Source organism: Nannospalax galili, unplaced genomic scaffold (assembly GCF_000622305.1).
Source record: "Nannospalax galili isolate Female #2095 unplaced genomic scaffold, S.galili_v1.0 scaffold553, whole genome shotgun sequence".
NCBI classification, from domain to species: domain Eukaryota; kingdom Metazoa; phylum Chordata; class Mammalia; order Rodentia; family Spalacidae; genus Nannospalax; species Nannospalax galili.
In genome coordinates this window covers 5,780,845-5,796,399 of record NW_008336313.1, presented here as the reverse complement: position 1 = coordinate 5,796,399, position 15,555 = coordinate 5,780,845, and the positions used below count along the sequence as shown (strand labels likewise).

General features: G+C 36.1%; 1 protein-coding gene across 9 annotated transcripts in view; it reads left to right on the top strand.

Moving 5' to 3' along the window:
• Positions 1–14,149, top strand: part of Efcab7 (EF-hand calcium binding domain 7) — a 60,994-nt gene extending 46,845 nt beyond the window's left edge. For 6 of the 9 annotated variants that reach the window (XM_017797622.2, XM_008831075.3, XM_017797621.2 and 3 more), the window contains 4 exons: positions 551–696; positions 9,381–9,590; positions 11,464–11,571; positions 13,895–14,149. In XM_017797622.2, coding sequence (XP_017653111.1) covers positions 551–696; positions 9,381–9,590; positions 11,464–11,571; positions 13,895–13,969 — 539 coding nt within the window. In that variant the 3' untranslated portion in view covers positions 13,970–14,149. Of the gene's footprint in view, positions 1–550; positions 697–9,380; positions 9,591–10,584; positions 11,444–11,463; positions 11,572–13,894 lie in introns of those variants that run through there. The other 3 variants (XM_029562509.1, XM_017797620.2, XM_029562510.1) reach the window with 3 other exon arrangements.
• Positions 14,150–15,555: the final 1,406 nt, after the last annotated feature.

Sequence of the window (15,555 nt, the reverse complement as noted above, 5' to 3'; positions counted from 1 at the left end):
TGTTTCAAAATTGGCTGTAAATTTTCAGATTTACAGTTGAATTAATACAGTTATACAATATTGTGCTCAGTATAAACCCTGTAAGATATAAAATTGAATGAGTTTTAACCTTTAAAAAAGATCTCCATTTCATTTTAAAATGTACTGTTTCCATAGAAAAGCTCATTTTTAAATGCGACTAACACTTAGATGTTTGCACATGCATTTCTAATCTCTATATATCTGATTATTACTAGTTACAGTCAATTTTTTAAAAATATTACTATAAACTCTTAATTACAAAGTTAGAGGAAATTATAGTTTTTCTGGGTAATTAACATTTGCTCTAGGTATAACTGTAGAACTTCTTGGGAAAAAATCCCCTATCAGAGTGATGCCTATGTTGCATTGTAGGAAATTAGAAAGAGAAGCTTTGGAGCATGTTTTGAAGAATTCTTATTTCACTTGTGGATTGCTTACAAATAAGCATTTACCATTAGAGACATTTTATTAAATGTATGGATTTTTAAATAATGTATGAAAGAAACTTTGGTTTTTTTCTATTTCTCAGAAAACTTTGATACAAAAAAGAATGAATTAACAAAACAAGGATTTATGGATTTGAATCTGATGGAAGCCAATGATCGAGGAGATCCTCTTGACCTGTGGGTAACTCTGCACTCAATGGGCTACAATAAAGCTCTGGAGTTGACAGAGGTAAAGCATTCCTAGTTTCCCAATAGCTTTATTTTTTCATAATATTTGCCCCTTGAACATCCTCCTGACATATGATTTATAAATTGGGCACACAGATCTTTGAATTTCAGTAGTAGGTGGATGGATACTGGGCACAACAGCATCATTCTACCAGTTTACTCAAGTTCCTGTTCTCTATTGAAATGTAGTTACTGTCACCTACAGTTAAATAGATCAAAGACCAAAGAGTTTAAGCAAATGATGTGCAGGAAAAATGATAAAGGTATATATTCTTTAATTGGAGCTGTATATTTGAATAGCAAAGTCTTATTTATAAATAGGGAAATTTTTCATCCTAACAGAAAGAAGATTCTCTTAGAATAAGAAGGATATGTCTGTAGGGAATTTGGAATTCTTATCTTTTTTTATAAGATGGGACTTCTTGGGTTAATATTTATAAAATGCTTGAAACAGTGAGTGACCCATAAAAGTTCTATGTATGCTATGCTTCAACCACCACAGTTATTATTAACACAATAGGTACAGAATTACTGTGATAAACTCAGAGGAGTAATAGAAATTGGGCCTTCTTAAGTTCTGTGTCAGGCTTAAAATATAGGATTCAAGGGACTGAAGAGATGGGTCAGTGGGTAAGAGTGAATACTACTTTTCCAGAGGACCTGAGTTCAGTTCCCAGTTTTCAGCACCCAGTTTTGGTGACTAACAACTGCCTGCCCGTAACTTCAGCTACAGGGGATCCAACACTCTTCTAGCCTCCAAGGGTATTTCAGACACACACACACACACACACACACACACACACACACACACACAATGGCATTTATACAACATATACATATAAATAAAAATAATTTAAAAAGTAAATCTTAAAGAAAATAAAGTTTCAAACCGCCTATTAAATACCAGTACATTTATTTTTACTGGTTCTTTTTTACTTAAAATAATACTGTCATTTCCCCATACATCAGTCAACTGTAAAGGGCAATACTAGTATTGAAAAATGTTAAATGTTAGGTACATTGAGACTTTGACTTAATGCCTAGTTTTGATGTCATTCAGTACCCTCATAAACTTGCTTTCTCAGAAGTTCTCTCTCTCTCTCTTTTGCCATTTTTTAGTAATAGTAAAAATTATAATTTTTTAATGTCTTTCTTTAATATTTAGTGAATTCCACATTTTGACTGTGGTTATAAAATCTACTTCTAGTTTATCAGCTATATTGATTCTGCTATATGTGTTTTTATGTAATAAAATAAATTAGTTAAAAGCAATTTAAACCGCCGGGCATGGTGGCACACTCCTTTAATTCCAGCACTTGGAGGCAGAGGCAGGCAAATCTCTGTGAGTTTGAGGCCAGCCTGGTCTCAATAGCAAGTTCCAGGCCAGCTGGGGCTACAGGAAGACCCTGTCTCAAAAAGCCCCCCACAAAGCAATTTAAACAGCTTATTAATGTTACTTGCCTTTGAAACAATAGGTAAGAAGGAGTTATGAGATAAATTTTTATTTAACTTAAATTTTATTTATATATTGATTAGGTAATACTCACATCATTTGAAATTTAGCAGAAAGGGGGCTAAAGTTGCGTAGTTGGTAGGGTACTTGCTGAGCGTGCATGAAGCCCTGGGTTCAGTTCCCAGAATCACATTACCTGTAATTCTGGAACTCAGGAGGAAGAACAAGAGGATTGTAAGGTCATTTTCAGCTACATAGCAAGTTTGAGGCTAGCCTGGGCTACACGAGCAAAAAATAAGATAAAATTTAAAAGGAAAAACAAATCATGCAATGGGAAGTGTCAAAAGATAGTGAAACCACCACTCTGTAACTGAAATGAAAAGATAAATCTTGATTTGTTCTTACAAGGGAGATAGATTGATGTTGGTCCAACATGGTTATTTCATCTAGACTAGCTTGTTTATTCTTATTTATTTTGGAGTTTTGGGTAGTATATCATTCAGGGATTGTTTAGATATTAAAAGTATAAGTGATTTAACAGTCTTTGGAGAAACATAGTCATATGAGTGAAATTCTTGATGTGTTGATTTATTGGCACTTATTTGCATGAACATGTCCTCATTGCTTGACTTTGAAAAGTGAGGAGCTCATGTTGGTTGCCCTACAAAATTATGCTCACTGAGATGAGGCTCTTTTTTCCTTTCCTTTTTGTTGAGTGCTGAGAGTTGAACCCAGGACCTCATGCATGTTAGGCAAGTGTTCTGTCACTGACTTACATCCCCGGGCCATATTTTCAGATTAATTAAACAAGTCCAACTTCAGTTCTGATGCCTACCATTAACCATCTGATAACAACAGAATACTCAGAAGTTTATGAGAACTTTTTTTTAAAACTGTTTCCCCCTTTTGACTTGTATTTAGTTAAAGATTCACTGAACTGATACTGATCCTCTTTAAGGAAGTTTTATCTGTAGAAACCAGATTTAATTTTATGCATTGATTATTATTTTATCTATGAATAATATTAAATCAGCTGTTAGGAAAGTGACCATGGGAAATTATCTTAAAACTTGGAACTACAGTTTTTAAAAATTCTGAGACAGTGTGGCATAGTGGTGCATGTCTGAAATCTTAGCACCTGGGAGAAGGCTGGGTCTTCTTGAAGCAAGAAGACTTTGAGTTCTAGGCCAACCTGGGCTGCATAGCAAATTTGAGCATATCCTGGGCTATATATAGCAAGATCTTGTCTCAAAAAACAAAAGACAAATAGCAATAACAATAGCAAGAAACAATAACAATGTCTAAGAGAAATGATATTTTATCATTTAGGAATATACTAACTGAAATATTAAATATCAGAAACCATTTAAAAAACTAATTTTTAAAAGGTTGTTGTTAAGAAACAATGATTGAAATGTTCAGTTACTTGTGGTGGGATACTCGATTGTCAATGTAACTGAAGATTAGTACCATCCAGCATTTCTGAAGTCCACATGGATGAGCTCTCAGATGAAGCGGGCACATGTGAATCCAAAAGTTCATCTCCTTGAATTCCATAGTACAGAATAGGTTAAAAGTATCTGGATACAGCCTTTTTCTTCCAGTCAGAAATGGAGTGCTTAATGTACTAGCCTTCTTTCAGTTGATGAAATCATATGGTTTTCTTTATCCTTTGAGGAAGACTGTAACTAATTCTGAATTTAGTAATTTAAAAATCCTTGTTTTCTAAGCCATGTTTTTTTTTGTGGAAACACAGTGTCATTTAATATTCCAGCCCACAGCCCAGACGGTTTCACATCGGGTCATTTGGAGCAGCGCTGTTGAGACTGCTTTATTTGACAATGATTATTTTGATATATCACAGTGAAAGATTTATCGTCCTCTTTTTTTTTTTTTTTTTTTTTTAAAAAAAAAAAAAAAAAAAAAAAAAAAAAAAACCAGCAAGTGTGCCAGAGGTTCGGTGACTTGGGTTTGGAGCAATGGCTCTGCTTCCAGAACCAGATCACAAACAGGAGCCAAATTCACAGATGTGACTGAGGTCATCAGGTGACACTCCAACACTAAAGCCACACTCATGCTGGTTGGATATAACACATCCATCCATGGATCCATACATCCACTCAGTCAACCATCTCCAACCCAGGCTGCAGCAGGGCAGGCATCTTGCAAAGGCAACACGTAGGGCACCAAACCACCTGAGCTTAGCTCCTGCTCCTGACAGCTGCAGTCCTTTGGAGAAGGCTGGCTTTGAAGGGGTGTTTGTTGGAGTCTGGCTCCTGGTTCTCGTTACCAAGAATAGATTAATATGTAAGAAAATCTGTTTAAGCATTTTTACCTCAGGGAACTGAATTTTGACCTAAACATTTTAATAACCTTTATATTACAATCAACTTAGTTATAACCAAATCTGCTTTCTTATTTTGTTTTTTGTTTTTTTTTGTTTTTTTTTTTTGACAGGGTATCCCTGGTCCCAGTCCACTTAGAAGTCACTATGTGTACCAGGCTGACTTCAATCTTGCAGAGATCTGCCTGCCTCTGCCTCCCTAGGGCTGGGATTAAAAGCATGTGCCACTACATGGCCATCTCTGCTTTCTCTAGGTTTAATTTTCTCAGTCTTTTACAACATAGTTTAATATTTTGACATTATTTTAATCCATTTCCATTTTGGAACAATCTTTATCGTACTATACAAAGTCTTTTCTCATCCAAAATTGTTTTTCTTTCTTTTTTTTTTAACCTTCTTTTGCCAAAAATATATCTCATACCTATAACCTTTTAATATCTGGGAGTTTTTTTTTTGTTTTTGTTTTGTTTTGTTTGTTTGTTTGTTTTTTGAGACAGGGTCTCCCTGTAGCCTCAGCTGGCCTGGAACTCACAGAGATCCACCTGCCTCTGCCTCCCGAGTACACCATCATGACTAGCTTAATTTCTAATTAACTTGGTAGTTTGGGGCTGGAGAGATAGCTCAGCAGTTAAGAGCACTGACTACTCTTGCAGAGGACCCGGGTTCAATTCCCAGCACCCACATGGCAGTTGTGAACTGTCCTTAACTCCAGTTCCAGGGGAATTGAAGCTCTCTTCTGACCTCCGCGGCATTGCACAACACAGGTGCACTCACATGCATGTAGGCAACACATTCATACACTAAAAATAATAAATAAAATATTAAAAAATACTCTAACTTGGTAGTTCATTATTATTTTTTATAAAATTTCACCAAAAATATTTTAGTAAGAACTTATAATGAAAATCCAAGAGGCTGTCTCTAAAACACAAAAAACATCTATATAGTATCTTGAATATCTCACAGTAATAAATACAGCTCAAAGATATTAATAGTCTTGTGGGGTTTTTTTAACCAATTTAAATTTATTATTTGTTAAAGGTTTAAGGCATTACAATAGGCATTGAAATTGTTTTTGTTTAAAGGCATTCAGAGCAAAATAAAATTTTGGCATTTTTTACTGTATTCTCAGCCAGTACTCTTAGGCACTGAGCCACCTCTCCAGCCCCAAGGAGCAATTTTTTGACAAGCATTTGGAATGGTGTAACTCCTAAGAATAGGATCACTGTCTTCATAAATCTTGAGTTTATAGTAGGTTCCCCTTATCCAAGATTTCAGTTTTCTGAGGTCAGTTGTAGTCTGGAGATACTAAAAGGAAGAATCCAGGAATGAACAATTTGTGCCTTCTAAATTGGGACCCCTAGAGTCCATATAAAGTCATAGTAGTACATCCATCTGTAATCCCAATGCTCCTATGGCAAGATGGGAAGTAGAGGTAGAAGAATCCCCAGAAGCTTTTGGGCCAGCTTGCTTGGCGTATGCAGTGGCAAACAACAAGAGGCCCTGCCTCAAACATGGTAGAAGATGAGGACTGACACTTGAGGTTGTCCTCTGACCTCCACAAGCACACTATGGCAGATACATACTGTAGCAGGCACATGCCCACAGTCATACAGATTTTTATAAAATACTCCAGGGCTAGGGAAATAGCTCAGTGGATATACAAGCATGAAGGCAAGAGTTTGGATCCCCAGAACCCGCATAAATTCTGGGTGGACATGATGGCCCACCTATAATTCAGAAGACAAAGGCTGGGATTCCCTGGAAAAAGCTCCCTGTCTAGACTAGTTGTATTAGCAAGCTCTGTATTCAATTGAGAGACCCTGCCTCAAAGTAAAGGGTGGGGAACTATCAAGGAAGACTCTCAACATCAGCCTCAGGCTTCCACATGTGCCCATACACATATAAATGTACATATTCATATGCATGTCCACCACACATAAATATGCAAAAGAATGCTTTAAGATCTGAAACTTGTTTGAGTACAAGTAGATAATTCTATGAAACAAAATCTTTAAAGACTGTCTGCTGGATCTGGAGAGGCATAGCTCAGTGGTAGAACATGTATTAGCATGTGCAAGGCCTTGATGACTATTCCCAGAACTAAAAAAAATAAGGTGCATCTATTTTCCACTAGTGATAAGAGATTTGTGTATGTGGTAGCATTTTATTTAAAAGATTTGTTTAATGTCTGAAGATGTTGTATTCTAATCATTTAATTGATGCTTATAATTTGTCTGAGGCAAAAAGACTATTCAATGAGTTAATAAAACTACAGCACAACCTAACATTTTCATGTTTGTAAAAAAAGAAATTAATAAACATTTATTATAATCTAGGATGAGTTTTATGTAAATGTAAAAGCTCTGTTCCAATTTATTTGTGTGTTTTGTGTGTGTGTAGTCTTTTGCTCACAAGAATTTCCTAATAAGGAAGTATAGCTATTTTTTAGGTAATTTCTAAAATCATATATAGCTGAAGTAATCTCATGCCCATATAAATTGAGAAGCTGTTCCTTCAGAATTCTCTTAGAACTGTGCTACAGATCATGGGCCTGCTCATTGTTTTATTGAAGCAGTATATCAGCATGAAATGGGGAAGTAAAAGTTAAACCCTTATCAGAGAATTTTTCCTTTCCTGATCCCTAGACCAGGGCTCACACACACACACACACACACACACACACACACACACACACGGCCCCCTTTTCCTTTTTTAAATATTTTATTATTTTTATTTTATGTGTATGAGTGTATTGCTGCATGTATGTGTGTGCACCCGTGTCATGCAATGCTGTGGAGGTCAGAAGAGGGCTTCGGATTCCCCTGGAACTGGAGTTAATAATGGTTCATAGCTGCCATATGGATTCTAGGAATCGAACCTGGGCCCTCTGCAAGAGCAGTCGGTGCTCTTAACCACTAAGCCATCTCTCCAGCCCCCAGATTTTTGTTTTTAAGGGAGACATAATGGGAAGGAGGACAAGGAGAAACTGGAGGGGGGAGGTAGGGGCAGATATTATTAAGATGCATTGCATGCCAGGCGTGGTGGTGCATGCCTTTAATTCCAGCATTTGGGGGGCAGAGGCAGGTGGACCTCTGTGAGTTTCAGGATAGCCTGGTCTACATAGTGAGTTCCAGGCCAGGTGGGGCTACAGGTAGACCCTGTCTCAAAAAGACCAAAAAAGAAAGAAAGAAAAGAAAGAAAGAAAAAAGAAAGAAAGATGCATTACATGTATCTATGAAATTTTCAAAGAGTAAAAATAAAAGAAAAATATCTAAAAACCTAAATCTTTTGCTGTCTGGTCCAATGATTTTAAACACACACACACACACACACACACACACACACACACACACACACACCTATCCTTTTGGGATTGGAAATTAAACTCAAGGCTTTTTTCATACTTAGCTAACCCCCCTGCCTCTACCAATTCTGGAAAGGGTAGCTTTGTTAATGCCAATGTTTGAAATTACTGAAATAATTTAGAGGCTTGTAGTGTAGTTGAATGGCAGAATATTTACCTAGCATATACAAGGCCCTATGTTCAATCCCCAGTACTGAAAAAAGATGCTTATAAACAAACCATTGTGTTGCTGTTCCACCAAATCAACTTCAACTTTTATTCTCCTGAAAGATGGCCATTGATGTGTGCAAATTTAATCAATTATTCAGCAAATACATATTAAATAACTACCATGTGATAAGTTGGTAAGAGAGAGGCACTGATAATACAGTGGTCAAAATCCCTGCCTCACAGAATTTATATACAGTGAAGGAGAATGACTAATTAATTGGAAAATAAGTACGATCATTTCAAAAATGTTTTTGAAAGAAGGCAGAAGCTAAAGTAGAGAACAGTAAAGGAGTGAGGAAGACTGGGAGACCGGATGGATCTCGCCACAGATTTGGGAACATGAGCTTTTAACCTGAAAGGGGTACCCAGGTGAAGAGATAGGAGAAAAAATTAGAGAGAACACCATGCACAAAAGCAAAGAGTTTCATTTGCTCTAAGGTCTGAAAGATCAGTGTGGCTGAACTATGACAAAGCAGGAGTCTGGGGTGGATAGAGAAGCAGAGGGCTACTGACTAAAGCACATGGTGGACTATGAGAAAGGCCAAAAGTTGACACGAGAAGTGCAGTTCAAATTGCAGAAAATATTGAAAATATCAGATAGGTGTTTTTAGACTAAACTTAAATCATGAATTGTTTTACAGTAAATTCCTTTAGTGCACTATATCCACATGTTGTTTAAGTTGTGAAGACAATTATTTTTTATAACTCTTCAATGGACTATTTTAGTAGCCTTAAAATTAGAAAAGAAAGAACATGATATTAGTAGTGACTGAACAAAACAGAGGGTTAGTGTTATGATTTAAGTGAATCTAGCATACTGATTTGCTATAATTATAGGCTATAATTTTCTTTCAATTTCTGCAAATAGTATCAGTTAATATGCTACCAAATAGTCATTATCATTATCTCATGGTTTTTATTATTTGACTCACAGTATTAATATTTTCTCCTAAAATGGTATCAGAAGGATAAAATAGAAGGTTTAATACATTTTCTTTTTTTAAACAGTTTAATGTGTGTGTGTGTGTGTGTGTGTGCATGTGCACACATGAATGTGTGTGAATACATGCCATAGCCTGCATGTAGAAGTCAGAGGACAACTTGTAGGAGTTTATTCTCACCTTCTACCTTGTGGGTTCTGGAAATCAAACTCAGGTTGTTAGGCATGGTGGTAAGTGCCTTTATCCACTAAGCCATCTTGCTGGCCCAACTGCATCTTAATCATATGGCAAACATTTAATAATAAATATTAATAAATATTTAAAATTCTACCAGAAAGCTAAGCTAAGATTTTCTTTGCTTTCCTATCAGGCATGCCCATTTGTCATCGATATCTATGCAGAAAAATGCAAGCCAAGAATTAAAGCTGTCAATATGGAAGCATGTAGTGGGCAACTTGAGACAGCAGTTTGTAATTCTGTCCTTGATAGAGGTGAAGCTAAAGTAATGGATGGCTATGAAAACATTATAGTACACACTTGTAATTATGACACCTGGATCACATCAATTATTGAAAATAAGGTATCAATTATGAGGTAGTTTTCCTTACTTTGCTATGAAAACTTTACTGATTATGTTATTCTTCTTTACACAGTAGCTAAATATATTCTATTTACAATGTTTATAATGGACAGTTATTCATTTTACTATTTTAAAATCAAACTTGGTGTGATAATTCTTGTATGATTTATAGATTTCAGATCATTGCTTTTATTTTAAAATATGAAAATTAAATATTTAGAGATAATTGAGGAGTCAGCATAATCTGGGAATAAAGCATTTTGTTTAGTTCAATATGCAACTAGAACCATGAGGAACTACATACAAAACATGGTCTCTTCAAGCTTATGAGCTATTTGGAAAGACAAAGTTAATACTTTGAAAGAAGTCAGAATAAATAAATGTTAAATCATAAAGTACTATTTGCATATGCAATAGCTTCATTCTACTTGTATCTCTTGTAGTGGTTAGTTTGAACCATTGAAGTTTGGAATGATTTATCAGGAGGGGAAAGAAGACTGTATAGTGGGACTGTAGCTCGGTCTAAGGTTTAGATACACTGAGAGACAACCTTTAGAAACAAGGCAAACAGTAGAAGAAGCATGGGGAAGAGTCAATATGAAGTATTACTAGGAAGGTAAGAAACATTGATAGGTGCATTTTGAAAACAGGATAATGAGTTTGGACGTGATGAAATAAGCTAGACTCTCTAGCTAGTAACTTGCCATAAAGCCTTGCAAGGTGATCCCTAAGATTCAGCAGTTTCTTTTCAGACCCCCTGGGTTTTATTAAGATTAATAGGTTAGAACAGAATTACTACCTTAGTCCAGTCCCTCTTAACTCTTATTATTTTACAACTCTCTCTTTTTACCTCAAGGAAGTTAAATGAGCTTTCTTAACCAAAATGTGTTAATAGTACTAGCATTTTAAAGTTTACCAGGTACATGGCATTTACATATTTTGACACATATACTTCCTATCAGGTCCTATGAGACTATCTCTGTTTTACACACAGGAAACTGAAGCATGTCGAGATTAAATAACGTGCAAAAATCGCATATCAAAGTAGCAGAAGAATTGAGAAATATCTAAATGCTCCAGCAGTATGTTGCCCTTGTTACAGTCATTAGGGAGTGGTTCCAGGTTTCTCAGCATGGGGAGATTTTGATTCCTGGATTTCTCCTGCTTATTAGTTTCATTCTGCCTTCTCTTGCTTCCTATCCAGCCTACAGGCCATTGTTTATTATCTCAGTAGTCACTCCTTCCATGAAGTCTTCCTTGAAATGCCAGTGTGAACTAATGTTCATCTTCTGTGTTTCCATAGAACTGTATGAATACTACTTGGCAAAGTGTTTTATAACTGTCATTTTATTTACCTGTCACCCTTAGACTGTGCACTAGCTCATTGGCTTCAGGAATTGTGTGTTATATTTCACTGTCTCTTGACATGCAGTTAATATTAAATAAATCTATGGTTATTGAGTCAGTGAATGAGGGAGGAGCCCAATTAAAAGGCTGTTTCAGGCGTATTAGTTGGAAAGTAGTATCGGAGTGAATGAAAGATGGAAAAATGGAGCTAAATGAAAAGAAATGTAGATTATTTCTATAATATGCCAAGGGTGAGGTGACTTGTCTGTAGAGTCCACAGTGGCCTAGGAATAAAAGTAAAGTAAAGTAAAGTAAGGGCAAATCCAAGCCACGTTTTGGAAAATTTTTATATCATTGGTAATAAGTTAGACAAGAACGAATGGTGAAAACTCATATGGTAGAAAGCAGCAGTCAGTTGGTATGAATTTTTAGCAGATTGGATTATATGATAACAGAATTGTAGGTCTTATTCTGAGGTTTATATTTGTATTTATTTTACAAACTAGAGACATAATATTTTTTACAGTCAGATAACAAAGTGATTATTCACATCAACAATGAGCTAAGTAAAAACTGTGTGAACAACAGAGGACTCAACATATTTGCAGTAGAAGTGGCTCCAAAATCTACAATGGTAATTTTTTTAATTAAAACCCTTGTCTTCTTTCTTTGCAAAGAAATTATTTACTGTTAATGCTGTGATTAAGTATGTGATATGAAATGAAGTTGAAAACTGAGTGTGACATTCATATCATTATGTACCCATTCTATCCATAGGACACTGGGGATTTTGTTAACTCTTTTGATTTTCCTGAGACAGGGTCTCATGTAGCCCAGTTTGGCCTCAAACTCACTAGTTAGCCAAGGATGACCTTGAGCTCCTGGTCTTCATGTATCCACCTCCCAAGTGCTAGGATGCAGATATGCACTACCACACCTGGCTGAGACTTTATTTTAATCCAATTCTACCACTGTTTGGTTGAGTGACTATTAGTAATTCATTTATCTTCTCTGTTCCAGTTTCTTTTTGTTTGTTTGTTTGTTTGTTACATTAATGAGTGAGTGAGTGAGTGTGTGTGTGTGTGTGTGTGTGTGTGTGTGTGTGTCTACCCAAATGCCACACCATGCATGTGGATGGGTCAGAGGAAAACTTGTAGGAGTCTGTTGTCTTCCATCTTGTGGGTTCTGGGGCTCCAACTCAAGCCATCAGGTTTGGTGGCAAGTATCTCTACCTGCTGGGCCATCTTGCTGACCTTGCTCCAGTTTCATTAAAGATAAAATTAAGATAATATCGCTAGTTTAGGTAGATACTTCACAAGAATAATATAAAGTTAAAAATAAAATGATGTATATGAAAGCACTTTTGTACATCTTATAGAGAAATGCAAAATACTACTACTAAAAATAAGTACTTTATAACCCAAAATATCTTCTTCATCTCCAGTATTTAAGATTGCCTAAGATTACCTTTTATGTAGGAAATTCTAAATAAAGTTTTTTTTTAAGTTAAAAAAAATTACCTGAGAGAAGAAACACCTCTAATTTTTAGATAAGCAACTAAGTCAAGAGCCAGAAACCGTTAAAATTTAGTGTTAGCAGAACTCTTGAGTTTCTGAATAGGCCACAAATTCAAAGGCATCCAGGATCTGGTGAAGGAACAAAGGCAAGGGCCTACCAGTGTGCTCTTACTCTTTTTTCTTCTATGCTGTCCATAAAATGACTAAACATTCCTGACTAACTTAAAGATAAAGGATAAAGATAGGTGTGTGTGTGTGTGTGTGTGTGTGTGTGTGTGTGTGTGTGTGTCTCCAGTTAAGATTTTAGGAAATGAAATGGGAGATAGATCAGTAAAGTGTTTACTGTACAAGCATGAGGACCAGAGTTCAATACCAGAACCCTTGTAAAAAGCTAGGCATGGTAAGCACTCTTGTAATCCCAGCTTTGGGGAGATGGAGACAGGCAGATCTTGGGGCTCACTGGCCAGCCAGTCTAGCCTAATCAGTGAGACCCAGGTCCCAGTGAAAGATTCAGTGTCAAAAAAATAAGATGGATGGAGTAGAAATGGCTTCCAAGGTGGACCTCTGACCTCCACTCATGTACACATATGCCCATACCCTCCATACCCACATGTACCCACATGAACACATGCATTCACATGTATACACACACACACACACACACATAAGACTTTAGAAAGCTTTAGACTTGGTAGGGAAAGGGTATTTATTCCATTCCTACCTACCACCCTTCTTTACTCACATTTATATACACTAACCACTACTGTAATACAGTAGGACTGAGACAGGATTCTACATTTAGTCCTTAGAATTATACATTGTTAGTCCTCGTAGGGAAAAACACTAAGTTTTATCTGCACACAACATTTTTCCTTCCTTCCTTCCTTCCTTCCTTCCTTCCTTCCTTCCTTTCTCTCTCTCTCTCTCTCTGTCTCTCTCTCTCTCTCTCTCTCTCTCTCTCTCTCTCTCTCTCTCTCTCTCTCTCTCTCTCTCTCTCTCTCTCTCTCTCTCTCTCTCTCTCTCTCTCTCTCTCTTTCTTTTTGAGACAGGGTCTCATGTAACCAAGATTGGTCTCAAACTTTGGATACCTTACCAAGTGGTGGGATTATACCAATAAGGAGTGTGCCATAGCACCCATCTTTTTCTTCTTTTTTTTCTATTTAGTTTTTTTTCTAACAGGGTCTCAATATGTCGCCTAGTCTATCCTGGAACTTGTGATTTCAAATGTTCCTCCAGCCTAAGTCTCCTAAGTACCTGGGACTATAGTCACACACCATTGTACCTGACTTCACAGGGATTGTGTGGTGTGGTGTGTGTGTGTGTGTGTGTGTGTGTGTGTGTGTGTGTGTGTGTGTGTGAAAACTAGACATGTTCTACTGAATATTAGAAAGCAATGATAATCTGCCAAAGAAAAATAAAACTTTCTATTTTTATATGCAGGTCTGTCAACATGTAATGCCTCTGAATGAACGACAAGAATGGATCTATTATTGTGTGTATTCCCTTATAGCTTAAGTAATTCCACTTGGAGCTATCAAGCTAACAAGTATTTTAGATTGAGTCTGTTGTTTATTGACTAAATGCTATTCCATGTTACCAGTATACTTAATAATAACCTGTTTCATTTCTATGCATTTACATTTTATGTCCATATTATATTCTTTATTATTAAAATACAAACAATGTTTAAAATTTGTAGCTGTCTTGTTAATTTAGTGGGGAATGTAAGTGTATTTTTTATGAATAACAAGTAAAAATTATAGATTTTAAAAAGTAATAGTCAATGAATTATTTGAAACTCTATTCACTTTTTATTTATCTTACTCATAAAAAAACTAAGAGAGAGTTAGCTCAGTAGTTAAAAGCACTGGCTGCTCTTGTAGAAGTCCCAGGTTCAATTCCCAGCACCCACATGGCAGCTAACAACCATGTAGTTCCACCTGTAACTTCAGTTCCAGGGGAATCTGACACCCTCTTCTGACCACCACAAGCATTTCACGACATGGGTGCACTCACATACGTGCAAGCAGTACACTCATACACATAAAATAAAAATAATAAATAAAATAAAACTAAGAGATAATATAAATACAAGAAATAATCATTTGAAGGCTGGAGAGATTGCTCAGTGGTTAAAAGCACTGGCTGCTTTTACAGAGGACCTGGGTTTGGTTCACAGTGCCCACATCGTAGCTAACAACCATTCGTAACTCCAATTGCAGGTGATCTGATACCTTCACCTGGATTCCATGGGTATTACATGCACATGGTATACTTACAGACATTCAGGGAAAACACTCATACACATTAAATAAAAACAAAAAAAAAATCCCAAAACATTTTAAAAATAAAATAAATCATTTAAAAAAATCACAAACTGTAAAAATAATCATTTGATCTTCCAATTATTAAAAAATTTAAGCAGAATTGGAGAAATTTGTTTCTGCATTAGGAAGCCAAAATCTTATGGCAATAGCACAAATATTTTGTTTCAACAGTCAGTTTTCTTTTAAGTTGTTTATGGATTACTTTTCATTAAGCCTGTGGGAATGACTTTCTGGGAGATACTATCTCAGTTTCTTTACAAACAATCTTGCTAGGCCTTGGGCTCCTTTTGTAAGATAAACAGAGCTTTTATCATCTTGATTCTTTCTTGTCTGTGACCCAGAATAGTATCTGTGTGTGTGTGTGTGTGTGTGTGTGTGTGTGTGTGTGTGTGTGGTGAAAATATCAAGAGCTGAAAGCAAATATCTTGATAGCAAGGAATTATCCCATTTATGTTGTAAGCAACAAGTGGGATTACATTGATAACATCTGTTTGTGGTTGTGTGCCCTGTTCTAGGTCAGTAGAGGTCAGAAGGAGTGAAATCCTTTGATTAGACAAGATTCTCTTTGTTTTCATGTGATGCTGGATTTACAGCTTCAATAAAGAAAGAGCAAGTCTTTTGGTTTGAGAGGACAGTTTTGAGAAAAATCAGAAGGGATAAGTTCTCAGGATGTTTCATAACTACTCTTGGCTTTAATGCTAAGAGTCAGACAGCCTTTATTCTTAGCAACATACCACTGCAAAGTATACATTGAAATAGTCTAAATTAAATCTA